This window comes from Pleurodeles waltl, chromosome 3_1 (genome assembly GCF_031143425.1).
Source record: "Pleurodeles waltl isolate 20211129_DDA chromosome 3_1, aPleWal1.hap1.20221129, whole genome shotgun sequence".
NCBI classification, from domain to species: Eukaryota; Metazoa; Chordata; class Amphibia; order Caudata; family Salamandridae; genus Pleurodeles; species Pleurodeles waltl.
The window spans coordinates 1692330229-1692357296 of NC_090440.1; the positions used below are offsets into that span (position 1 = coordinate 1692330229).

Sequence of the window (27068 nt, forward strand, 5' to 3'; positions counted from 1 at the left end):
ATCTTTTTCATGCTATTATATTTAATTTTGAATAACCAGTGTGGATATTGCTTATTCTGGTGTTCTTTGATCTTCTGACTAAATGGCTTCCCCTTCATGAGATGCTTTGACTGAGTTCTGTAGGTGCAATGCTACATCCTTAGTATAATGTTTGGGAGGTAACCTCATCCTTACCATTATAAGCTTCAGGAAATTCCAGAGCATCAGTGCCTGAGCCAAATCGCTCTAGATCTTGGGGCTTCCTAAGTATTCAACGTTTCTGTTTATGCTAGATAATTTGCTGAGCATTTTGCTGAGAGAGCTAATAAAAGTATGAGGCACAGCATCTTAAGTAAAGCAGATTGCTTATAGGCCCGAAGACACTGCACTACTGTTGGTACAGATGCCTGGTGTTAGGTGGAGGTGGGACTCCTGTTTTCTTAACTTCATTTATTCCAGTTGAGTGTCAGTGACCCTGATGGTTTCTGACTCTGGCTAGACAGAACTTGGCTCACACCTGTTGGAGGTTTCTGAAAAGTGAACAACTCCAACAGATTAAAACTTTACCTAACTTGTGTCAACTGCAGGGAAACTGTTTTGGATGCAGCTTTTCAACAGCTATAGGTTTTGACAGGTAGACTGCTCTCACAGTCCTGTTCATCTTTCTTGTCACTACTCGCACAGCACCAGAGTTGAAGGTCTCCTGTTTTTTTTTCTGGTTTTTTTTTTTCTGGTTTTTTTTTTCTGTGTTTTTTTCTGTTTTTTTTTCTGTGTTTTTTTCTGTGTTTTTTTCTGTGTTTTTTTCTGTGTTTTTTTCTGTGTTTTTTTCTGTGTTTTTTTCTGTCTTTTTTTTCTGTCTTTTTTTTCCTGTCTTTTTTTTCCTGTCTTTTTTTTCCTGTCTTTTTTTTCCTGTCTTTTTTTTCCTGTCTTTTTTTTCTGTTTTTTTTTTCTGTTTTTTTTTTCTGTCTTTTTTTTCTGTCTTTTTTTTTCTGTCTTTTTTTTTCTGTCTTTTTTTTTCTGTCTTTTTTTTCTGTCTTTTTTTTCTGTCTTTTTTTTCTGTCTTTTTTTTTCTGTCTTTTTTTTTCTGTCTTTTTTTTCTGTCTTTTTTTTCTGTCTTTTTTTTTCTGTCTTTTTTTTCTGTCTTTTTTTTTTTCTGTCTTTTTTTTTTTCTGTCTTTTTTTTTTTCTGTCTTTTTTTTTTTTCTGTCTTTTTTTTTTTCCTGTCTTTTTTTTTTTCCTGTCTTTTTTTTTTTCCTGTCTTTTTTTTTCTGTCTTTTTTTTTTCTGTCTTTTTTTTTTCTGTCTTTTTTTTTTCTGTCTTTTTTTTCTGTCTTTTTTTTTTTTTAATTACCTCTTGAATGGCTTCTATATCGTGTTCTGGCCACCGCATTCTAATATTTTTCTCCACAGAAGCCATAAATAACTTTTCTCTCAAATAGGTTGTGTCATTTACTGATACTGCCTAATTTTTACACATGCCATAAAGGCTGAAGTCTTAGGATAGGGGATTTAGTCCCCTCCAAAAGTGTTGCAAGTAAATCCCATCAGACAATAAAATCCTCCACTCATTTTGGAAATTGTGGTCCATGCTGTGAACGTTTCTGGACCTAAACTAATGTCACTGATCTGGTGTTTTGCAGACTAAACATTCCAAAAAATGAAGGTTTTATTCTTGCAACTTGGCTCACTTGTCTAATGTGTTTGACCCATCTCCTAACTTGTTTGCTTACTTTTAATTTCCAAAGACTCCTACTTCCCATAACACACAATGTCCTTCCATGGGCTTTTTTCTTTATCGTTCCATTCTTCTTAATGTTGGATGAACAGCCACTTGTGCACTTTTCTCTGCTTTGATTTTATGTTATGTGTTTGAACATGAACTTCCTCATTGTGATAATTTCACATGATTTTGCCTACAGTAGGGAGGTTGGTTCTGGTTGCAGGCCCACCCCACCCATACAGACTTTTTTTGTCTGGCTTTTGCAACTTTGACTGAAGTGCAGTGGGTTCCTGCTAACCAGGCCCCAAGTGCTGGTGTTCCTACCCCTAAACAAGGCACCTGGTCACTTGATCCCCAAGTGACCAGGCTCTTCAGCATCTCTGTAAGTCCAAAGTAAATTGGATGGTCCTTAGGACCTTGGTACTGAAGAGGACTCCTCAGAGCTGCAGCACAACCTGTGCCACTCTGAGGGATCCAGCACCAACCTAATGCAGACTGCCTTCGAAGGCTGCGTGACAAGGTGCTCCCAAAATTGAAAACACAACAGGACACTTGTGTGCCATGTCCACTAAAACACTGCTTGTAATATCTGTAAGTCACTCCCTACAGCAGATCTTCATCCCTAAGGCAGGGTGCGTTATATTGCAAGTGAGGGCATATATGAATGAGCAAATATGCCCTACTATATATTTGTCCATTCTTAGACATATTAAGTATGCAGGGAAGCTGTTTTACATACATGTGCTGGACCCTGGTCAATACGAGTTCACCAGCTACATGATGGCTTCTCTGAACCTATGGATGTTTGGCATCAAACATCTCGTATTAATAAAACCTCACTGAGTCCAGTGATGGATTTAATAAATACATGCACCCAGAGGGCACCTTAGGGGAGCCCACTGAAAAACCTACCAACTGCTGGTGAGCCTACTGACTGGTTCTGGCCAGCCTGCCACCAACAGACAAGAATCTGACCTCCCAAGGTGTGAGCCTCTGTTCTCGAGAGGTCAAAAACAAAGACCTTTCTGGGCTGGGGTGTTACACAGTCCTCCCCACAGGATGACCTGCATTCCAAGTCAGGAGCTTTAAAGAAGCCCACCACCTTTGGTATGCAGATCTGGCCTTCCTCAGAGGAAGATGCCACCCCCTGTCCTAGGGCCCATCTGGCACCTGGACAGGTGGGAAACTTAACTATGTAAGAGGTGTGTCACACTTACAGACTGGGAATACTCTTGGGGTGACCAGCCTGAAGTGAAAGCGACTTAGGAAATTCTGCCGTCTTGCATGTGGTGGAATTTAGGAACTCTGGACAGGGTGACACCCACAGTAAGTGGTCATCTAGGGGGTGTGGTGACCCCAATGGTAAGTAACCCATTGGCTACTACCCTTCGCTCCCCTTAATGCCCCCGAAATTCTGTACTTGAGGGACCCCCTGTTACCAGGACTTGGGTCTTCGCTGGACCCAAAAGAAGTCGACAAGAACCCTGCTGAACCTGAGAACTGAGGAGCACAACTGACTTGGCGCCAACCCTGTTGGCCTGCCTGCTGCACCTGACCCTTGAGAAGCAAGTGACCTGTCCTGTCACTGCAGCCTCCAAGAAACTGGGAGAGCTGCCAGTGCTTTGCCGGTAGGAACTCCCTTGGAGTAGAAGAGCTGCTCCCCTGCATCTGCAGGCCCCCAAGAAAGACCTGAGAGGACCAGGACCGCCAGAAACCAGACGCCGGACATCACCACTGAGCCCGAACCACCCCGCCTGTGTTAAAGCGGGCCAACAGTGTCAATGTAGTTCCCAGGCCCTCCATAGACGAAGCCCACTCTGTGCTCGCCTACTGTGAACTTCACAACAGCATCTGCAGACTTTCTGCAGACCCCCTAGCAACCGCGAGTAACCAGGAAGCAGACTTAACACCCTAGGGACACCTCTGCACCTGTCCTCCCTGGACCCAGGAGAAGAGAATCCAGGGTTTCTCCACGTCTCCCCACCAAATGAGGCATAAGCCCAATTGTTGGCTAGGTCTAACTGGACCCCCTAGTCCACGCCTGGAGTGTTTATGTACCCTCCCCCACCCCCCGCAACCACGAGGAACACCAGAACCAGACCAGACGCTAGAAGACATCACTGCTTCCGCGACCTAAAGCCTGAGGAGGAATGGACTGAATGTATCCCCACATGCCTGATGACCTCAAGGATTGAGCCCCCTGTTGGTTCCCCTGGCCTGCCCTTCCAGTCCATCCCTACAGTTACTTTGTAACTGGACAGATCCTCATAGACTTGAATGGGTCGCCTGACTGTAGCACACCTCTGCACCCCGACGCACTGGAGCTCCCCGAGGTGACTTGTTGGTGTGGCCTTGGACCTTGACCCAAACTGAGCTTGGTATCAAATTTTATATGAAAGTACATGTTGTTTTTATAAATTGGTGTTGGATTTCCTTATTGAGTGTGTGCCTTACCTGCTTAGCACTACCTTCCGATATGCCTAACTGCTCGACTATTTGTGCCTCCGTTTTTACCTCTGGGTATTGCTTGGATTCTTTGCACAGTGTACCTCATTTTGGTCCACTATATAAAGAGCCAGTTTCCTACAACTACAGGTACTGTGCAAATTAGGTATCATATGCATTATATTGATCGGGTCTGTTTTCTTGTGTCCTTTGTTAGGTTGATTCCTTACAGGCCCATGTGAAGGAAAAGGCTGATGAATACAATTTGCTGCTTTTGGGAAAGGAGCAGCTGGAGCAAGAGATTGTGGAACAGAAAGAGGACATTGAGAAGATGGCATTGAGGATTGAGGAGCTGGAGCAGGCCTTACTGATGAGTGAAGAGGCAGACAAGAGATGCAGCCAGCTGGAGAAGGAGTTGGCTCAAATGAGGAGGACGGAAATGGAGCTGCTGCAGGTACTACTCAGATCTAATCTAACATCCATACTAAACCCTGCAGTAGTAAAAAGCAGGCCATTGAGCACTTACAAAGGAAGCTATGACACACTGATTGTACATGCATATTATGTTTGTGGTTGTTTAAGGTTTTTGTGTAATGCAACTGTTGTAATTACATTCACTGTTGACATGCTGAAATTGCTTATTAGTGACAAATTTATCTTGCTTAAATTCAATTTAAATAAGTTAGATTTTAATATTTTTACTGATCAAAGCCATCATAACAAGTATACCAGTCTAAACAGACATACAGACAAATACAGGATGACCTTCCCACTTGCAGTTTGGGTAAGTGATTGAAATGGAGGGCTTTTTGGGGGATGCCATGGACATGCAAATATTACTTGAACTCAGCTATAGTACTTTATAGCTTTTTATTGAGTATAAATGTGTGAATCTAGCCACAGTAGTTAGCTTAGTGCACATAAAATAGTTGGCAACAACAGTATAGCAAGCAGTGAACAAAATGATAATGGAAACTGTATGAGTCGTGTGGTTTTTGATACACATGCTGTCCATTCTTCTGCCATCATGTGTTGGGACTGGATATGTGCAAGTTGTTTTTCTTCAGAGACGTCTTGAGTCGCAAGGTACAGTGACTCCTCTTGGCAATAATGTGCATGGTCATTGACTACATTGTTAGATTGTTTTCTTTCTGCACTCTGGTTCGGATATGTGCTCCGGTGTTGCGGTACTCTTTTCGGTGTCAATATTCTACTTCGATCGTGTGTCTCTCACTTTCCATCTCAGCCAGTCATTTAATTACTGTGCTCAAGTGGGTTCTGGCTAGACCGTGGCCCCTCCTGGGCCTCACCCTACGAGGCCTATTCCTGTCTGTCGCATTTCTCCACCATGCCTTGATAGTGATAGAACTGTCTCCATCCCTCCTGCCACCCAAAGTAATGTTGAATCTATCTTGTATTGTTGAACCTCCTTCAGGCAGGATGGACATTCCAGAGTGGAAAGCTTCAAAGTCCTAGCCGCATTTGTAATGCTCCTCGGGCCTCTCCAAATGGCAGAGATGACCACCCCTTCCTTACCTGACCATAGTTTTGTCAGCAAGATGGGCAGGAAAATTTGGCAGATTAGGAGGTGTGCCCACTTCATGCCAGTCCCACCCCAAAGGAGGATTAGCTGAAGTGGATTCCACTTTTAAATTCCTCCATCTTGGTTTGGAAGTAATTAGGCTATTAGGGTCAGGGTAATGCCCACTTCCCAATAGAAGTGGTCATAGAAAGGGTGTATTCACCCTAAAGGTGGGCAACCCATTGTTTGCCCCCTGACACTCCCTGTAATGCCCTAAATGTAGTATCTAGGTGCCACCCCCAGAACTCAGATCCTGACTACCTAAGAAGAAAAGGACAAAGACACACCCACAGAAGAGGTGATGCAGCTGACCTGGTACCAACTTTGCCGGCCTGTCAGCACTCCTCGACCAAGTCTGCCCAAAAAAACGCTTATCCTGCAGCTGATCTTCCAGAAACCCAAGAGGACTGCCTGTCTTCGAAAAAGACTCAGGACTCACGTGAGCAGCTGACCTGCTCCCCAGCCAACTCTAAAGAAAGGAGACCCACCTTCTCTGACCCGAGTGGGAGTGGACCTCCAGTGCCAACAAAGTCCCCTGGCTGTCCCGAGTCCATTGTGGTTTCACTCCTCCTAGACTCCCTGAAGTCTCCTGCAGCCTCTGCACGCAGCCCCCTTCTCCTGAAGCTTCTGTGGTGGAAGAAACCCGATGCCTCAAGCAACTACCGCGCCCATTGCCGCCGGCTCAAGTTTAAGTGGACCCCTGATGTCAGCTAGCTCTCCTGAGCTTGGGTACATTTTGATTTCACCCCTCCTGGAGACCACAGTGACACCTGCAGCCTCAGACCACAAGACCACCCAACCATAAGTGCTCCTAGACTAGGAAACCAGACGCCAAAGGACACCCCTGCATCTGTCATCCCTGGATCCTAGTGAAGATGACCAAAGGTGCACCTACATCCCAAAACACCCCACTTTTGAGACCTACCTGTTGGTTGTCTCCGACTGGCCCCCCCAGCTGAAGCCTGAAATGAAAATACATTGGGCACCAGACGCCGTACTACACATCTGCACCCAGGCAACTGGCCGCACCAGTGCTGCCCGGAAAGACCTGTTGGTGTGGTGATGACCCTTTCCCAGGACTCAACTTAAGTCCAGGAGATTGGTCCCATTAGTTGCCGTACTGTAGCTGTTTTCCAGCTATTTTTCCTCCATAGGATAGCATTGCAGCATCCAAAAATTGCACTAAGTGTCGAATTTTCAAAACTGTAAATGTTTCTTGCAAAATATACTTACCTAATCGAATTGATTCTGATGCCTATATATATATATGAGAAAGATATATATATATGTTCAATGGCATGTGTAGCTGCAGATACACATGCTGTGCACATCCCGCCATCTGGTGTTGGGCTCGGAGTGTTACAAGTTGTTTTTCTTCGAAGAAGTCTTTTCGAGTCACGAGACCGAGAGACTCCTCCCATTTCGACTCCATTGCGCATGGGCGTCGACTCCATCTTAGATTGTTTTTTTTCCGCCATCGGGTTCGGATGTGTTCCTTTTCGCTCCGTGTTTCGGGTCGGAAAGTTAGTTAGAATCTCGGAAAAAACATTGGTATTGTTTGCGTTCGGTATCGGGTTAGTTACAACAGATCGATACCGAATTTTGAAGAGCTCCGGTGGCCCTTCGGGGTTTTTTCGATCCCCCGTCGGGGCCTGGTCGGCCCGGCCACGTGTGACTTCAAGGCTGATGGAACGGACCCCATTCCGCTTCTGTCCAAAATGCCATAACAAGTATCCGTATACGGATCAGCATCTGGTCTGTAACTTGTGCTTGTCCCCAGAGCACAAGGAAGATACTTGTGAGGCCTGTCGAGTGTTTCGGTCGAGAAAGACGTTAAGAGACCGAAGAGCCAGAAGACTGCAGATGGCGTCGACGCCGACAGGACAAGAGCGTTTCGAGGAGGAAGAGGAAGCTTTCTCTATCCACGAGTCGGACTCGGAAGAGCTTGAGGCCGAAGAAATGCCGAAAACCGTGAGTAAGACGTCGAAACATAAGACTCACGAGAAGTCAACAAAAGCCCAGGGGACGCCACCGCCAACAGGCCATGGCTTAACCCCAAAAATAGGTGACCGATCCAAGGCACCGAAAAAGGGCACGCTGGTGTCGAAGTCATCCGACTACGGTCGAGATACCGCCACACAGCAATCTCGGACCCGAGACATCGGCTCAGAGAAATTTCGGCACCATGACAGCGGCACCGAACAAATTCGGCACCGAGACACCACCACGCCGAAAATTACAAAGGTTTCTTCGGAGCCTAAAAAGACGTACGAAAAAGTTTCGGTTCCGAAACATCCAGCCTCGGAGCCGAAAACAGGTTCCTATACAGAGGAACAAGGATTGTCCTCCCAAATGCAAAAACATAGATTCGGAGAGGAACTTCAAGCAGTAGAGCCAGACTATACTCAAAGTAGGCTCCACATTCAACAAGACACAGGGAAGATAACCACTCTTCCCCCAATTAAAATAAAAATAAAACTTGCCTTTCAAGAAAAGGACAAGGAGCCACAGGCAAAGGTGGCAAGGAACACAACTCCACCACCGTCTCCACCACCATCAGTGCACACATCACCAGTAGCAACTCCTCCACTGATGCATTCCCCGACTAATACTACCATGAGTCAAGATGATCCCGATGCATGGGACCTTTACGATGCTCCAGTATCGGACAACAGCCCAGACTCGTACCCTGCCAGGCCGTCCCCACCTGAGGACAGTACATCTTACACACAGGTGATCGCAAGGGCAGCTGCTTTCCATAACGTCACCTTGCATTCCGAACCAATTGAGGATGACTTTTTGTTTAACACGCTATCCTCCACTCATAGCCAATACCAAAGACTACCTATGCTCCCAGGAATGCTAAAACATTCAAAACAAATCTTTCAGGATCCTGTTAAAGGCCGAGCCATAACTCCAAGGGTGGAGAAAAAGTACAAGCCACCGCCAACAGATCCAGTTTATATTACAACGCAGTTAACACCAGACTCAGTAGTTGTCGGGGCAGCTTGTAAGAGAGCAAACTCTCATACCTCGGGGGACGCACCACCTCGAGACAAAGAGAGTCGCAAATTTGATGCTGCGGGCAAAAGGGTTGCAGCACAAGCAGCAAACCAATGGCGCATTGCCAATTCACAAGCACTTTTGGCAAGATATGATAGAGCTCACTGGGATGAGATGCAACATTTGATAGAACACTTACCCAAGGAGTTCCAAAAAAGAGCACAACAAGTGGTGGAAGAAGGACAAAGTATCTCTAATAATCAGATACAGTCTTCAATGGATGCAGCAGATACGGCTGCAAGGACAGTAAATACTGCAATAACAATAAGAAGGCACGCATGGCTGCGCACGTCAGGGTTCAAGCCGGAAATTCAACAAGCCGTGCTAAATATGCCATTTAATGAACAGCAGTTGTTTGGGCCGGAAGTCGACACTGCTATTGATAAACTCAAGAAAGACACTGATACAGCAAAAGCCATGGGCGCACTCTACTCCCCGCAGAGCAGAGGCACATTTCGCAAAACACCTTTTAGGGGAGGGTTTCGAGGACAACCTACAGAAACCACAACATCACAAACAAGGCCCACTTACCAAAGCCAATATCAGCGGGGAAGTTTTCGGGGGCAATATAGAGGGGGACAATTCCAAACAAATTGAGGAAAATTCCAAAGCCCCAAAACTCCTCAAAATAAGCAGTGACTTACAAGTCACACATCCCCATCACATAACACCTGTGGGGGGAAGACTAAGCCAATTTTACAAACATTGGGAGGAGATAACAACAGATACTTGGGTACTAGCAATTATCCAGCATTGTTATTGCATAGAATTTCTCGAATTCCCTCCAACAGTCCCACCGAAAATACACAATATGTCAAAACAACATATAAATCTTCTAGGTTTACAAGTTCAAGCATTGCTCCAAAAAGAGGCAATAGAATTGGTACCAAAACAAGAACTAAACACAGGAGTTTACTCACTGTACTTTCTCATACCCAAAAAGGACAAAAGTCTAAGACCTATACTAGATCTCCGAATATTAAATACATACATCAGATCAGGCCACTTTCACATGGTTACATTACAAGAAGTAATCCCACTGCTCAAACAACAAGACTACATGACAACACTGGATCTAAAGGATGCATATTTCCATATACCAATACATCCTTCAGACAGAAAGTACCTGAGGTTTGTATTCCAAGGGATACATTACCAATTCAAAGTGTTGCCATTCGGAATAACAACTGCGCCAAGAGTTTTTACAAAATGTCTAGCAGTAGTAGCTGCACATATCAGAAGGCAGCAAATACATGTGTTCCCGTACCTAGACGATTGATTAATCAAAACCAACACGCAAATACAGTGTTCACAACACACAAATTATGTCATAGAAACCCTACACAAACTAGGTTTCTCAATCAATTACTCAAAGTCACACCTTCTGCCGTGTCAAACACAGCAATACCTAGGGGCAACAATCAACACAGTAAAAGGAATTGCCACTCCAAGTCCACAAAGAGTCCAAACATTTCACAATGTAATACAAGCCATGTATCCAAACCAAAAGATACAGGTCAAATTGGTAATGAAACTGCTGGGCATGAGGTCTTCATGCATAGCCATTGTCCCAAACGCAAGGCTGCACATGCGGCCCTTACAACAGTGCCTAGCATCACAATGGTCACAAGCACAGGGTCAACTTCTAGATCTGGTGTTGATAGACCGCCAAACATACATCTCGCTTCAATGGTGGAACAGTATAAATTTAAACCAAGGGCGGCCTTTTCAAGACCCAGTGCCACAATACGTAATAACGACAGATGCATCCATGACAGGGTGGGGAGCACACCTCAGTCAGCACAGCATTCAAGGACAATGGGACATTCAGCAAAGACAGTTTCATATAAATCACTTAGAACTGTTAGCGGTGTTTCTAGCGCTGAAAGCATTTCAACCCATAATAACCCACAAATACACTCTTGTCAAGACAGACAACATGACAACAATGTATTACCTAAACAAACAGGGAGGAACACACTCGACACAGTTGTGTCTCCTGACACAAAAAATATGGCATTGGGCGATTCACAACTACATTCGCCTAATAGCACAATTTATTCCAGGGATTCAGAATCAGTTAGCAGACAATCTCTCTCGGGATCACCAACAGATCCAGAATGGGAAATTCACCCCCAAATACTGAACACTTACTTCCGAATTTGGGGAACGCCACAAATAGATCTATTTGCAACAAAAGAAAACTCAAAATGCCAAAGCTTCGCATCCAGGTACCCACAACATCAGTCTCAGGGCAATGCACTATGGATGAACTGGTCAGGGATATTTGCGTACGCTTTTCCCCCTCTCCCACTTCTTCCATATCTAGTAAACAAGTTGAGTCAAAACAAACTCAAACTCATACTAATAGCACCAACATGGGCAAGGCAACCTTGGTACACAACACTACTAGACCTTTCAGTAGTACCTCATGTCAAACTACCAAACAGACCAGATCTGTTAACACAACACAAACCACCGATCAGACATCCAAATCCAGCATCGCTGAATCTAGCAATTTGGCTCCTGAAATCCTAGAATTCGGGCATTTAGACCTCACACAGGAATGTATGGAGGTCATAAAACAAGCTAGAAAACCTACCACTAGACACTGCTATGCAAATAAGTGGAAAAGATTTGTTTATTACTGCCATAATAATCAAATTCAACCTTTACACGCATCTGCAAAAGATATAGTAGGATACTTACTACATTTGCAAAAATCAAAACTAGCTTTCTCTTCCATTAAAATACATCTTACTGCAATTTCAGCTTACCTGTAAATTACGCACTCAACTTCATTATTTAGGATACCAGTCATAAAAGCGTTTATGGAAGGCCTAAAGAGAATTATACCACCAAGAACACCACCAGTTCCTTCATGGAACCTCAACATTGTCTTAACACGACTCATGGGTCCACCTTTTGAGCCCATGCGCTCTTGTGAAATGCAATACTTAACGTGGAAAGTTTCATTTTTTATTGCCATCACATCTCTAAGAAGAGTGAGTGAAATTCAAGCATTTACCATTCAAGAACCATTTATTCAAATACACAAAAATAAAGTTGTTCTACGGACAAATCCTAAATTTTTACCAAAAGTAATCTCACTGTTCCACTTGAATCAAATGGTAGAATTACCAGTGTTCTTCCCACAGACAGATTCTGTAGCTGAAAGAGCACTACATACATTAGACATCAAAAGAGCACTAATGTACTACATTGACAGAACAAAACTAATTCGAAAGACAAAACAACTATTTATTGTCTTTCAAAAACCTCATACAGGAAATCCAATTTCAAAACAAGGCATTGCTAGATGGATAGTTAAGTGCATTCAAACCTGCTATCTTAAAGCTAAAAGAGAACTGCCTATTACACCAAAGGCACACTCAACCAGAAAGAAAGGTGCTACCATGGCCTTTCTAGGAAATATTCCAATGAACGAAATATGTAAGGCAGCAACATGGTCTACGCCTCATACATTTACCAAGCACTACTGTGCAGATGTGTTAACTGCACAACAGGCAACAGTAGGTCAAGCTGTACTAAGAACATTATTTCAAACTACTTAAACTCCTACAGGCTGAACCACCGCTTTTGGGGAGATAACTGCTTACTAGTCTATGCACAGCATGTGTATCTGCAGCTACACATGCCATTGAACGGAAAATGTCACTTACCCAGTGTACATCTGTTCGTGGCATTATTCGCTGCAGATTCACATGCGCCCGCCCGCCTCCCCGGGAGCCTGTAGCCGTTTAGAAGTAGATCTTAAACATTTGTACATTTGTAAATATATGACTTTAAACTTCATTATGTACATACGCATTCACTCCATTGCATGGGCACTATTACTAGCATACACAACTCCTACCTCACCCTCTGCGGGGAAAACAATCTAAGATGGAGTCGACGCCCATGCGCAATGGAGTCGAAATGGGAGGAGTCCCTCGGTCTCGTGACTCGAAAAGACTTCTTCGAAGAAAAACAACTTGTAACACTCCGAGCCCAACACTAGATGGCGGGATGTGCACAGCATGTGAATCTGCAGCGACTAATGCCACGAACAGATGTACACTGGGTAAGTGACATTATCCATATATATATATATATATATATATATATATATATTCTTGTTATTTTTGTAAATTGGTGTGGATCTCCTTCTTGAGCCATGTCTCATTTATTGACTGTATTTGAAGATGTCTCACACTTCTCTTTGATAAGCCTAAGGCTGCTCGACCACACTACCTCCTAAAAAGAGCACCTTGGGACTGCTAGAACAGGCCCCTGTCCACTAGTAAGGAAACCCTTGGACTCCTTGCACAGAATACCATATTTGGGTATACTGTATAAAGAGCCAACTTCGTACAAAGTCCATCCACAAGTCCTCCTCTGCTACTTGCCCAGATGGGAGCTCCCACAGATAGACCTGTTTGCAACAGCAAAAAACTCCAAATCCCAAACTTCGCCTCCAGGTTCCCACAGTCCAGCAGCATTGCACTAGGGTTAACTGGTCATGGATAGTTGTCTACTCATTTCCTCCTCTCCCACTACTTCCATTTGTGGCTCATAGGCTTCAGCAGACGTCCCTCAGTCATCCTTGTGGCACCCACAGGGGTCTGACAGCGCTGGTTCACGACTCTGCTCTGACCCTCACTGGTTCTGCATGAAAGGCTCCATCAAGCCGGCCTTTCTCACAAAGAAGCATGAAGAAATCGGGCGCCCAGATCCCTCAATCTTGCGATCTGGTTCCTGAGGTCATAGAATTTCAATACCATAATCTTCCACCTGAATGCGTTAGCATTCTCAAGGAAGTGCGCACACCTACCACTCCGGCTTGCTAAACGGCCAAGTGGAAAAGATTTGTCTGCTACTGTTACTCAAGAGATTGAACCTTTTGAAAGCCACAGTTTAGGACATTGTCTTTTACTTCACTTGCAGGACTCTGTTCTAGCCTTTACCTCCGTAGATTACAACTGGCTGTCATGGCTGCCTACCTTTAGAATAGACAAAACATCTCTTCAGGATACTGGTCATTAAAGCTTTCATGGAGAGTCTCTACAGTGTTGTTCCTCCACGGGTCCACTGGCACCCTCAAGGAATCTCAACGTTATAATCACACAACTGATGGGCCCTCCATTCAGTTTCTCTCTTGGAAGATGACATTTCTAGTTGCTACCACCTCACTCAGGCATGTCTGTGAGCTTCAGACATTCTCTGGAACAACCTTTCTTCCGCGTATCTAGGGATAAGGTTGTCCTCCCCACCAACCCTAAATGCCTTCCAAAGGTAGTGACTCTCTCACACCTCATCAATCAGTACATTGACCTTCCTGTTTATTCCCATAACCTGATTCATTTGTGGAAGAGGCTCTCCGTACTTTGGATGTAAAACATGCCCTGATGTACTATGTCGCTAGAATCGGACAATTTAGAAAGACTCAACATTTTAATGCTTTCTCTAAACCCCAAAAGGGGAAGGCTCTATCCAAGTCAGGCATTGCCAGAAGGTTAGTTAAATGCATCCAGACATGCTATGCTGAAACTAAGAGGATTCTACCCACTCTTCCTAGAGCACACTATTTGGAAGAAAGGAGCTTCTGTGGACTTGTCGGGGGGACATCCCAATAGTCAATATGTGCAAAGCAGCTACTTGGTCCACACCATACACCTTTACATAACATTACTGTGTGGATGTCCTAGATCGCCAACAAGCGTATGTTGGTCAGGCAGTTCTCCATACACTTTTCAGTCTTCTGCACCACCCATAGGCTAGCTGCTGCTTTTTGGGAGGATTGCTTTAGTCTGTGCATAGCATGTGTATCTCCAACTACTCCTGTATTGAACAGAGAAGTTTACTTATGCTGTAAACATGTTTGTTGCATATAGTGCTGTATATTCACATGAGCCCACACTCCTCCATGGGCACCTGTGGCTGTTGCAGTATCTTTCTGGTAGAGATTTTGAGTTGCAAATTCCTTACCTTAGAATTTCCCCCAGGCGTCAGGCTGGATCCAGAGATTTTTCTTTGAGCAGTACCCTTGCGTGCCATCCGATGGAGTCAGTCGAATCTGCATCTGTTGTGGTCGCCATGACGACATCGCGGTCGTATACAGCCGCCACCCCGGTGCACTGACGCCAGGTCTTTTCTTTCCAAGCCAACCTACGCGCCGATCTGGAGAAAGCTACCCTTAGTCATTTTTTGACTTTGACCATTTTGTCAACTTTTTTTTGACACTTTTGGTGCGTCGAGGATGTCACGGAAGACCGGGTTTAACCCCTTCTGTGCCCAGGACGTAATGGTTACGTCCTGAGGCACAGTGCTGCTGTGCCCAGGACGTAACCATTACGTCCTGTGCACAGAGCCCAGAGGGAGCGCTCTCGCTCCCTCTGTGGGGTTCACCCCCACCCCTTCAAGTCAGGGATGGAAGGGGAAGCCCTTCCCCTCCCACCCCCGACCCCCCCAACCCCCCCTGTGACGTCAGCGCGCGAGTGCGCGCTGATTAGTCACAGGGTCTCCCCCATCGCGCTGGAAGCAGAGCTTCCAGCGCGATTGAAAAAGAAATGCTTTTGCATTTCTTTTTCAATCCCATGGGGGAGGCCCCGAGAGGCTTCAAAGGGAAGGAAATGTATTTCCTTCCCTTTGAAGTCTCTCACAGGTTTCAAAAGCCGGATTGCTTGCAATCCGGCTTTTGAAACCCCACTAGACACCAGGGATTTTTTTTTCTTTTCTTGAAATTGGCAAAAGGGAGCGACCCCTTGGGCAAGGGTCGCTCCCAGGGGGGCATTTTTTTAGGAAGGCCTTTTCTGCCCCCCCCTGGGGGCAGATTGGCCTATTATTAGGCCGAACTGCCCCCAGGGGGGGGCAGAACACTCTAGGCGGCAGGGCAATTTTTTTTTGTGTTTTTTTTTTTTTGTTGTTTCTTTTTTTAGAGATGGGGAGCGACCCATCAGGCAAGGGTCGCTCCCCTGGGGGGGCAAATTGTATTTAGACCATTTCTGCCCCCCTGGGGGCAGATTGGCCAATTTTAGGTCAATCTGCCCCCAAGGGGGCAGAAACCACTAGGCACCGGGGATTTGTTTTTTGGCGCCAATGTCACGCAGGGGGAGCGACCCCGTAGGCAAGGGTCGCTCCCGGGGGGGGGGGTGGGGGTTGGGGGGGCAAATTTATTTTAGGCCATTTCTGCCCCCCCCGGGGGACAGATCGGCCTATTATTAGGCCGAACTGCCCCCGGGGGGGGGGCAGAACACTCTAGGCGCCAGGGCAATATTTTTTTTGTGTTTTTTTTTTTTTTTTTGTTTCTTTTTTTAGAGATGGGGAGCGACCCATCAGGCAAGGGTCGCTCCCCTGGGGGGGCAAATTGTATTTAGACCATTTCTGCCCCCCTGGGGGCAGATTGGCCAATTTTAGGTCAATCTGCCCCCAAGGGGGCAGAAACCACTAGGCACCGGGGATTTGTTTTTTGGCGCCAATGTCACGCAGGGGGAGCGACCCCGTAGGCAAGGGTCGCTCCGGGGGGGGGGGGGCGGGTGTTGGGGGGGCAAATTTATTTTAGGCCATTTCTGCCCCCCCGGGGGGCAGATCGGCCTATTATTAGGCCGATCTGCCCCGGGGGGGGGCAGAAACCTCTAGGCGCCAGGGGAATTTTTTTTTTTTTTCTTTTTTTTTTTTTTTTAGAGATGGGGAGCGACCCATCAGGCCAAAATCCACAGGTAGGCACTGCTTTTTATAAAAAAAATGTGATGTGTCCACGTTGTGTTTTGGGCCCTTTCCTTTCGTGGGCGCTAGTCCTACCCACACAAGTGAGGTATCATTTTTATCGGGAGACCCCTCCTTGGATTCCCCTAGGTCTCTAGTTTTCAGAAATGCACAGGTTTGGTAGGTTTCCCTAGGTGCCGGCTGAGCTAGAGGCCAAAATCTACAGGTAGGCACTTCGCAAAAAACACCTCTGTTTTTTTCCAAAATTTAGGATGTGTCCACGTTGCGCTTTGGGGTGTTTCCTGTCGCCGGCGCTAGGCCTACCCACGCAAGTGAGGTATCATTTTTATCGGGAGACTTGGGGGAACGCTGGGTGGAAGGAAATTTGTAGCTCCTCTAAGATTCCAGAACTTTCTGCCACAGAAATGTGAGGAACATGTGTTTTTTTTAGCCAAATTTTGAGGTTTGCAAAGGATTCTGGGTAACAGAACCTGGTCCGAGCCCCGCAAGTCACCCCTCCTTGGATTCCCCTAGGTCTCTAGTTTTCAGAAATGCACAGGTTTGGTAGGTTTCCCTAGGTGCCGGCTGAGCTAGAGGCCAAAATCTACAGGTAGGCACTTCGCAAAAAACACCTCTGTTTTTTTCCAAAATTTAGGATGTGTCCACGTTGCGCTTTGGGGCGTTTCCTGTCGCCGGCGCTAGGCCTACCCACGCAAGTGAGGTATCATTTTTATCGGGAGACTTGGGGGAACGCTGGGTAGAAGGAAATTTGTGGCTCCTCTCAGATTCCAGAACTTTCTGCCACAGAAATGTGAGTAACGTGTATTTTTAGCCAAATTTTGAGGTTTGCAAAGGATTCTGGGTAACAGAACCTGGTCCGAGCCCCGCAAGTCACCCCTCCTTGGATTCCCCTAGGTCTCTAGTTTTCAGAAATGCACAGGTGTGGTAGGTTTCCCTAGGTGCCGGCTGAGCTAGAGGCCAAAATCTACAGGTAGGCACTTCGCAAAAAACACCTCTGTTTTTTCCCAAAATTTAGGATGTGTCCACGTTGCGCTTTGGGGTGTTTCCTGTCGCTGGCGCTAGGCCTACCCACGCAAGTGAGGTATCATTTTTATCGGGAGACTTGGGGGAACGCTGGGTGGAAGGAAATTTGTAGCTCCTCTCAGATTCCAGAACTTTCTGCCACAGAAATGTGAGGGACATGTGTTTTTTTTAGCCAAATTTTGAGGTTTGCAAAGGATTCTGGGTAACAGAACCTGGTCCGAGCCACACAAGTCACCCCTCCTTGGATTCCCCTAGGTCTCTAGTTTTCAGAAATGTACAGGTTTGGTAGGTTTCCCTAGGTGGCGGCTGAGCTAGAGGCCAAAATCTCCAGGTAGTCACTTTGCTAAAAACAGCTCTGTTTTCTGTGATGTGTCCACGTTGTGTTTTGGGGCATATCCTGTCGCGGGCGCTAGGCCTACCCACACAAGTGAGGTATCATTTTTATCGGGAGACGTGGGGGAACGCTGGGTGGAAGGAAATTTGTGGCTCCTCTCAGATTCCAGAACTTTCTGCCACAGAAATGTGAGGAACATGTGTTTTTTTAGCCAAATTTTGAGGTTTGCAAAGGATTCTGGGTAACAGAACCTGGTCCGAGCCACACAAGTCACCCCTCCTTGGATTCCCCTAGGTCTCTAGTTTTCAGAAAGGCACAGGTTTGGTAGGTTTCCCTAGGTGCCGGCTGAGCTAGAGGCCAAAATCTACAGGTAGTCACTTTGCTAAAAACAGCTCTGTTTTCTGTGATATGTCCACGTTGTGTTTTGGGGCATATCCTGTCGCGGGCGCTAGGCCTACCCACACAAGTGAGGTATCATTTTTATCGGGAGACGTGGGGGAACGCTGGGTGGAAGGAAATTTGTGGCTCCTCTCAGATTCCAGAACTTTCTGCCACAGAAATGTGAGTAACATGTGTTTTTTAGCCAAATTTTGAGATTTGCAAAGGATTCTGGGTAACAGAACCTGGTCCGAGCCCCGCAAGTCACCCCTCCTTGGATTCCCCTAGGTCTCTAGTTTTCAGAAATGCACAGGTTTGGTAGGTTTCCCTAGGTGGGGCTGAGCTAGAGGCCAAAATCTACAGGTAGTCACTTTGCTAAAAACAGCTCTGTTTTCTGTGATATGTCCACGTTGTGTTTTGGGGCATATCCTGTCGCGGGCGCTAGGCCTACCCACACAAGTGAGGTATCATTTTTATCGGGAGACGTGGGGGAACGCTGGGTGGAAGGAAATTTGTGGCTCCTCTCAGATTCCAGAACTTTCTGCCACAGAAATGTGAGGAACATGTGTTTTTTTAGCCAAATTTTCAGGTTTGCAAAGGATTCTGGGTAACAGAACCTGGTCCGAGCCACACAAGTCACCCCTCCTTGGATTCCCCTAGGTCTCTAGTTTTCAGAAATGCACAGGTTTGGTAGGTTTCCCTAGGTGGCGGCTGAGCTAGAGGCCAAAATCTACAGGTAGTCACTTTGCTAAAAACAGCTCTGTTTTCTGTGATATGTCCACGTTGTGTTTTGGGGCATATCCTGTCGCGGGCGCTAGGCCTACCCACACAAGTGAGGTATCATTTTTATCGGGAGACGTGGGGGAACGCTGGGTGGAAGGAAATTTGTGGCTCCTCTCAGATTCCAGAACTTTCTGCCACAGAAATGTGAGGAACATGTGTTTTTTTAGCCAAATTTTCAGGTTTGCAAAGGATTCTGGGTAACAGAACCTGGTCCGAGCCACACAAGTCACCCCTCCTTGGATTCCCCTAGGTCTCTAGTTTTCAGAAATGCACAGGTTTGGTAGGTTTCCCTAGGTGGCGGCTGAGCTAGAGGCCAAAATCTACAGGTAGTCACTTTGCTAAAAACAGCTCTGTTTTCTGTGATGTGTCCACGTTGTGTTTTGGGGCATATCCTGTCGCGGGTGCTAGGCCTACCCACACAAGTGAGGTACCATTTTTATCGGGAGACTTGGGGGAACATAGATTAGCAAAACAAGTACTATTGCCCCTTGTCTTTCTCTACATTTTTTCCTTCCAAATATAGGAGTGTGTGTAAAAAAGACATCTATTTGAGAAATTCCCTGTAATTCACGTGCTACTATGGTCACCCCGGAATTCAGAAATGTGCAAATAACCACTGCTCCTCAACACCTTATCTTGTGCCCTTTTTGGAAATGCAAAGGTTTTCTTGATAGCAATTTTTTACTCCTTATATTTCAGCAAATGAATTGCTGTATACCCGGTATAGAATGAAAACGCACTGCAGGGTGCAGCTCATTTATTGGCTCTGGGTTCCTCGGGTTCTTGATGAACCTACAAACCCTATATATCCCCGCAACCAGAGGAGTCCAGCAGACGTAACGCTATATTGCTTTCGATAATCTGACATTGCAGGGAAAAGTTACAGAGTAAAACGTAGAGAAAAATTGATGGTTTTTTCACCTCAATTTCAATATTTTTCTTTTTCAGCTGTTATTTTCTGTAGGAAACCCTTGTAGGATCTACACAAATGACCCCTTGCTGAATTCAGAATTTTGTCTACTTTTCAGAAATGTTTAGGTTTCTGAGATCCAGCATTGGTTTCTGTGACCGGGCCGCCCCGGGCAACAGCGGGGAACCGGCAGAAACGGAACCGCTACGGCCGCGTTCCCAGGTTCCCCTGGAAACGCGTCCGCAACGAGGCCAGCGTCCTGACGTTGCCTCGGCAACCTCCGGTGACGAGGAGGCTCCGGATTGGCCACCAGGCGGCCAAAAGACGGAAGCTCCGGTCGAGAGAGGGAGAGCCGGGAAGGGAGAGAGGAAGGAGAACGGCGGCGGCGGCGAACCGAAGGAGGAAGAGAGAGACGGCGACAAGGACATCGGAGGAGGACCCCAGTGGCCTGGAAGCGGCGGAACCCGAACCCAGAGGAACAGCGCCCGACCGGAAGCAGGGGAGACCAGCCCAGACCGACGAGAGGACCTCCACAGAGCCAGCCACGACCCTGGAGGGTCGTGGCTCTACAAGGTACGGTCCTTCTGGACAAACCGAGGGGCACAATAAAAGGGGAGAAACGCTGGGGAAGGGAGGAAGGCAGGGTGAGGGGAGGGAGGAGAGAAGGGCACTTTAGAGAGCACCGGGAGAGCACAAAAGGGTAAAGTACGGAATATACACAAGCCCTGAAGTCCTCACTGGCACCTATATCACACATAAAACCCCCCCCCCCTCCTTAAACCTTTTCCCAGCAAAACATATAAGTAGAAGACGTGGTATAAGGCGTCCGTTCCACTCACCAGCGGTATGTGTTCCCTTTTTCTTATATGTCACATCCGGGACCTGACGAGGACGATCCGGTACGCCACCTAGAAAAAAGGAAGAAAAGGGACACAGATTAGAAGGAAGATATTCACCACTCCAGAGAAGAAACTGGCGCTAAACGTCGAACTGACTTTTCATCAGTTCTTATTTCAAATTACTAATAAATACTTACCTCAAAAACCCAAATTTACCTCTCCTGAGTGTCTATACTGTGGGGACTGTCTACAGTGGTGTCAGAAGTGGGATCTTGTTTCTAATCCCTCTCCATAAAACAGTCCAGACAGTATACACAATGAGTGAGAGTCCATCGTTAGAGACCGTGATTAAGCAACTAGCGGAAGGGCAAAGACACTTACAACTAGTATGGGAGGCCCAACAGAGAGAGGCCAAAGAAGACCGAGAAACCTTACAATCTGCGCTGAAGAGCCAGGCGACCATACTGGCGAACAACCAGTTAGTCCATGAAAGTGCGATGAAAAAACTAACGGAGACTATCGCCGCTAGTAAGGTACATCCGAATGTACCTAGTTCCGTATTACAGAAGTATCAGGAGGGAGAGGATCCGGAATCCTTTTTCACCAACTTTGAACGGGTAGCCTCCTCCGCCCTATGGCCAGAAGATAAATGGGGACAATATGTGGCCCCCCTGCTCACCGGTCTCTTACAATCAGCATATCAAGCCGCTAACCCAGGTGGTGTCAACCCCTATCAAGACATAAAAACAAGTATACTAGAAAGGGTGGGTCACGACACAGAATATTACAGGATGAGATTTCGTAAAGCCAAATGGGGCACCAACGAAGACCCTAGAACCTTTTATTTTCGTGTGAAGGATCTAGCATTAAAATGGTTAGGCCATATTGGAGATAGTCGGGAGGAAGTCATCAAAACCATTATACTGGAACAATATCTCGATGGTCTACATCCATCCACAAAACACTGGATAAGACAACACCCAAAAGTGGATACTGAGACGGCCATCGATCTGGCCTGTGCTTTTCATCGATCCACCGATGTCAGAAACTGTCCCACGCGAAGTATCATTAAACCAGTTCTACCGTCCCCAAAGACATTTGTAAAAAGTCCACCCAACTATCTAGTACCACGTAGGATTCCTGAAGGCCCGCCTACCATGGGACCCCAATGTTATAGTTGTGGTGAATGGGGACACATCGCACGTATGTGTCCCCAGAAACAAGAAATGGGAGAACCCATGGAGATAGGGATGACAAGACGAAGGGTGTTATGTACTGGGAAGGGCGCCCTAAAATTTAAAATGATGATACAAGTGGACGGGAAAAGTGTATATGCCCTGGTTGACTCCGGCTGCAGCCAGTCAGTAATTAGGAAAGACTTGATAAATAATGATATAGAAGAGAAACAATGGGTATCTATATGTTGCATACACGGGGACAAGGCCCAGTATCCTATACAGGTACTCCAGATCAGGTGGGGACCCTATCAGGACTTCCTCCCAGTGGGGATAATGCCCCGGTTAATCGAGGAATGCATCATTGGGACAGACTACATCCACTTCCAAGAACTATTAGACTACGTCAGAGATAGCAAACAAACTAAGGATTGGTGGGGAGAGGCACCTTTTTCAGAGAGTGATATTGAGTGTCCGCTATATCGTAGAAAGTTGTCACGAAGAGAGAAACGACAGGGAAAAGGGGACTATCGGAAGACGAAAGGTGACAACACCTATGGAGAGATAGTGGCAGAAATTCATGAAGTTCCTAGTACTTTTTCCCAACAACAGAGAGAGGACCCCTCCCTTAACAATGCCTGGAGGTCGGCAGTAACAGAGGAGACAGAAGAGGTGGGTCCCTACTTTATAGTGCAAAAAAACTTATTATATCGGGTTACTACCACCCGACGGGGAGAACGTAAACGCCAACTTCTGGTACCTACCCACTATCGGGAACATGTTCTTACACTAGCTCATAATCACCCAGGGGGAGGACACTTTGGGAGAGAAAACACCGAGGAATATTTACTCAGAAGGTTTTATTGGCCTGGAGTGTACGCCCACATACGTAGGTATTGCGCCCAATGTCCCCGTTGTCAGTTAACCGAACCTAGTCGGCCTAGGAAGGCGCCTCTCCTACCCCTTCCCATCATCGATATCCCGTTCAAAAGAATAGGGATGGATCTAGTGGGACCTTTGATTCCTTCGTCAAAAGGACACACCTACATCTTAGTCATTGTAGATTATGCTACACGATACCCAGAGGCCATTCCCCTGACTAGTATGACAACCAAGACAGTGGCCCAAGCTATGATTAACGTATTTTCTCGTCTTGGGTTTCCACATGAAATCCTCACGGACCAGGGGACCCCTTTTATGTCCACCTTAATGAAACAAGTGTGTAAAACATTGGGGATAGCTCAGATCAGAACCTCCGTTTACCATCCTCAAACGGACGGATTAGTCGAAAGATATAATCGAACCATTAAAACCCTGCTGAGAAAGACTATCAATGAGACAGGGAAGGATTGGGATCAAAAGTTACCCCTAGTGTTGTACGCCATACGGACACATGAGCAAGCATCCACGGGGCATAGCCCCTTTGAGTTGGTCTTCGGACGCCAACCTCGGTCCCTTTTAGACATGGCGGTAGAATCCTGGGAGGCCGAGGCTGAGGAAGCAGGGACTCCTTTGTTAGAATATGCGGAAAAATTGAGGAACCACCTACACAGCTTATGGACCGACGTACACGCAAACCTGGAACAGGCCCAACAAACACAAAAGTCCTATTATGACAAAGGAAGTAAACTACGGGTTTTACAACCCGAGGACCAGGTCCTAATAATGAGACCCACCTCCGACCATAAACTCCTGGCCAAATGGCAGGGCCCATATCGAGTAATCAAAGCAGTTTCCCCTGTCACCTACCTTATCGAAATATCCTCCCGTCCAATAAAAACACAAATATATCATGTAAACCTGCTAAAAAAATGGGAGACCCCCGCACAACCTGAACGTTCCGTAGAAATGGGTCAGTTTGTGTGTCCCGACAAGACCCTAGATATCGAGTTCTACCCTACCAACCCCGATACTGAAAGTACCCTACCCATAGTAGACGATATTTTACCTGAAGGGCAAAAGCAACAAGCCCTTAAGGTTTTAAAGCAATGGCAACCACTCTTTTCAGAGAAACCAGGAAAGACGTTTTTAATTCACCATAATATACGCACAAGCTCAGGGCAGATCACCAGAGAACGCCCGTATCGTATTCCAGAAGCTAGAAAACACATAATCGAAGAAGAAATCAAAACAATGTTATCCCTAGGGGTCATCGAACCGTCCACTAGTCCCTGGTGTTCACCGGTTGTCCTAGTACCGAAGCCTGATGGTAGCGTCAGGTTTTGCATAGATTTCCGCAAACTGAACTCAAACTCCCTATTCGACACCTATCCCATCCCTAGGGTGGACGATGTTCTCGAAAAACTAGGGAAAGCAAAATACATGTCTACTATCGACCTAACTAAAGGGTATTGGCAGATTCCCTTAGCTCCTCCAGATAGAGAAAAAACAGCTTTTTCTACCCAGTCCGGGTTATATCAATTTACAGTACTGCCTTTTGGGCTTCATGGAGCCCCTGCAACCTTTCAGAGGTTGATGGATAGGATTCTAAAACCCTATCCTGCATTCTCCGCTGCGTATCTAGATGATGTAGTCGTATTTAGTGAAACATGGGAGGACCACTTAATACACCTACAGAGAATATTCCAAGCCCTTCAAACTGCTGGTTTGACGGCCAATCCCAAGAAATGTGTGATAGGTAAAACCGACATCTCCTATTTGGGATATCGGATTAATCAGGGTACACTACAACCTCAAAATGGGAAGGTGGATGCCATTTTACATGCCCCTCTTCCACACACGAAAAAGGAATTACGCTCCTTTTTAGGATTAGTGGGCTATTATCGGCGCTTCATTCCACATTACTCCACCTTAGCAGCACCTCTTACGGACCTACTCACTAAACGATATCCCAATCGACTTTTGCCTTTTTCGGAGACGCAAAACGCGAGTTTTGAACAGTTGAGAGTTTCCTTAACCTCCGATCCCATCCTGCACTGCCCAGATTTTACGAAGCCGTTTCACCTCTACACTGACGCATCGGATGTTGGGCTTGGAGGGGTTCTGACTCAGCCAGATAGCGAGGGGCTTGACCATCCGGTGGTCTACATCAGTAGAAAACTGGTTTCCCGGGAACGTAACTATCCAATTATAGAGAGAGAGTGCTTGGCTATCAAGTGGGCCATTGACTGTTTGCAGTACTATCTCCTAGGGCGGCCGTTTATACTATTCACGGATCACGCTCCTCTTACATGGCTGGCTGCGCATAAAGATTCTAACTCCAGGATACTGCGATGGTTCCTTGAACTGCAACCATTCTCCTTTCAGGTTCGGCACGTCCCTGGATCTCACCAGGCCCCCGCTGATTATCTGTCCCGATTTCCTCTGTCTTCGCCTGTCCTGGAACAGGACAGTTCTTGGGGAAGGGTGTGTGACCGGGCCGCCCCGGGCAACAGCGGGGAACCGGCAGAAACGGAACCGCTACGGCCGCGTTCCCAGGTTCCCCTGGAAACGCGTCCGCAACGAGGCCAGCGTCCTGACGTTGCCTCGGCAACCTCCGGTGACGAGGAGGCTCCGGATTGGCCACCAGGCGGCCAAAAGACGGAAGCTCCGGTCGAGAGAGGGAGAGCCGGGAAGGGAGAGAGGAAGGAGAACGGCGGCGGCGGCGGCGAACCGAAGGAGGAAGAGAGAGACGGCGACAAGGACATCGGAGGAGGACCCCAGTGGCCTGGAAGCGGCGGAACCCGAACCCAGAGGAACAGCGCCCGACCGGAAGCAGGGGAGACCAGCCCAGACCGACGAGAGGACCTCCACAGAGCCAGCCACGACCCTGGAGGGTCGTGGCTCTACAAGGTACGGTCCTTCTGGACAAACCGAGGGGCACAATAAAAGGGGAGAAACGCTGGGGAAGGGAGGAAGGCAGGGTGAGGGGAGGGAGGAGAGAAGGGCACTTTAGAGAGCACCGGGAGAGCACAAAAGGGTAAAGTACGGAATATACACAAGCCCTGAAGTCCTCACTGGCACCTATATCACACATAAAACCCCCCCCCCCTCCTTAAACCTTTTCCCAGCAAAACATATAAGTAGAAGACGTGGTATAAGGCGTCCGTTCCACTCACCAGCGGTATGTGTTCCCTTTTTCTTATATGTCACATCCGGGACCTGACGAGGACGATCCGGTACGCCACCTAGAAAAAAGGAAGAAAAGGGACACAGATTAGAAGGAAGATATTCACCACTCCAGAGAAGAAACTGGCGCTAAACGTCGAACTGACTTTTCATCAGTTCTTATTTCAAATTACTAATAAATACTTACCTCAAAAACCCAAATTTACCTCTCCTGAGTGTCTATACTGTGGGGACTGTCTACAGTTTCATGACCATTCCTGTCACTGACTGGAAGGAGGCTGAAAGCACAAAAAATTGCACAAATGGGGTATGCCCCAGTAAAATGCCAAAATTGTGTTGAAAAATTGGGTTTTCTGATTCAAGTCTGCCTGTTCCTGAAAGCTGGGAAGCTGCTGAGTTTAGCACTGCAAACCCTTTGTTTATGCCATTTTCAGGGGAAAAACCACAAGCCTTCTTCTGCAGCCACTTTTTCCAATTTTTTTGAAAAAAACGAAATTTTCACTGTATTTTGGCCAATTTCTTGGCCTCCTTCAGGGGAACCCACAAAGTCTGGGTACCTCTAGAATCCCTAGGATGTTGGAAAAAAAGGACGCAAATTTGGCTTGGTTAGCTTATGTGGACAAAAAGTTATGAGGGCCTAAGCGCGAACTGACCCAAATAGGCAAAAAAAGGCCCGGCACAGGAGGGGGAAAAGGCCTGGCAGCGAAGGGGTTAAACCATGTGACTCCTGTCTCCGAATGATGTCTGTGACAGATCCGCACCGTTTGTGGTGCCTGGAGCGTGGCCACGACCCGAAGTCGTGCTCTGAGTACAGGGCCATGAACCCGAAGGTCTTGAAGGAGCTGTCCCTCAAGCTCACTGCGGCCCTGCGCTAGATTCCACATCGCTCCCAGTCTCATTCGAGAGGAAGATCACAAGACCCCTTGTGGAATCACCACCTCTCTTCATTGTCCCACTCTAAGTCCTCAGGACACTTGGGTCACAAGAAGTCGTTGAAGGCCAAACAGTCTTTGACTTTGCCCCGTTGCTCAGACAACGAGACGCAG

General features: G+C 46.7%; 1 protein-coding gene across 1 annotated transcript in view; it reads left to right on the forward strand.

Moving 5' to 3' along the window:
• The window catches only part of LOC138285504 (pericentrin-like), a 542361-nt gene that overhangs the window by 139128 nt on the left and 376165 nt on the right, over positions 1 to 27068 (forward strand). The window contains exon 9 of the mRNA XM_069225495.1: positions 4360 to 4596. Coding sequence (XP_069081596.1) covers positions 4360 to 4596 — 237 coding nt within the window. The remainder of the gene's footprint in view (positions 1 to 4359; positions 4597 to 27068) is intronic.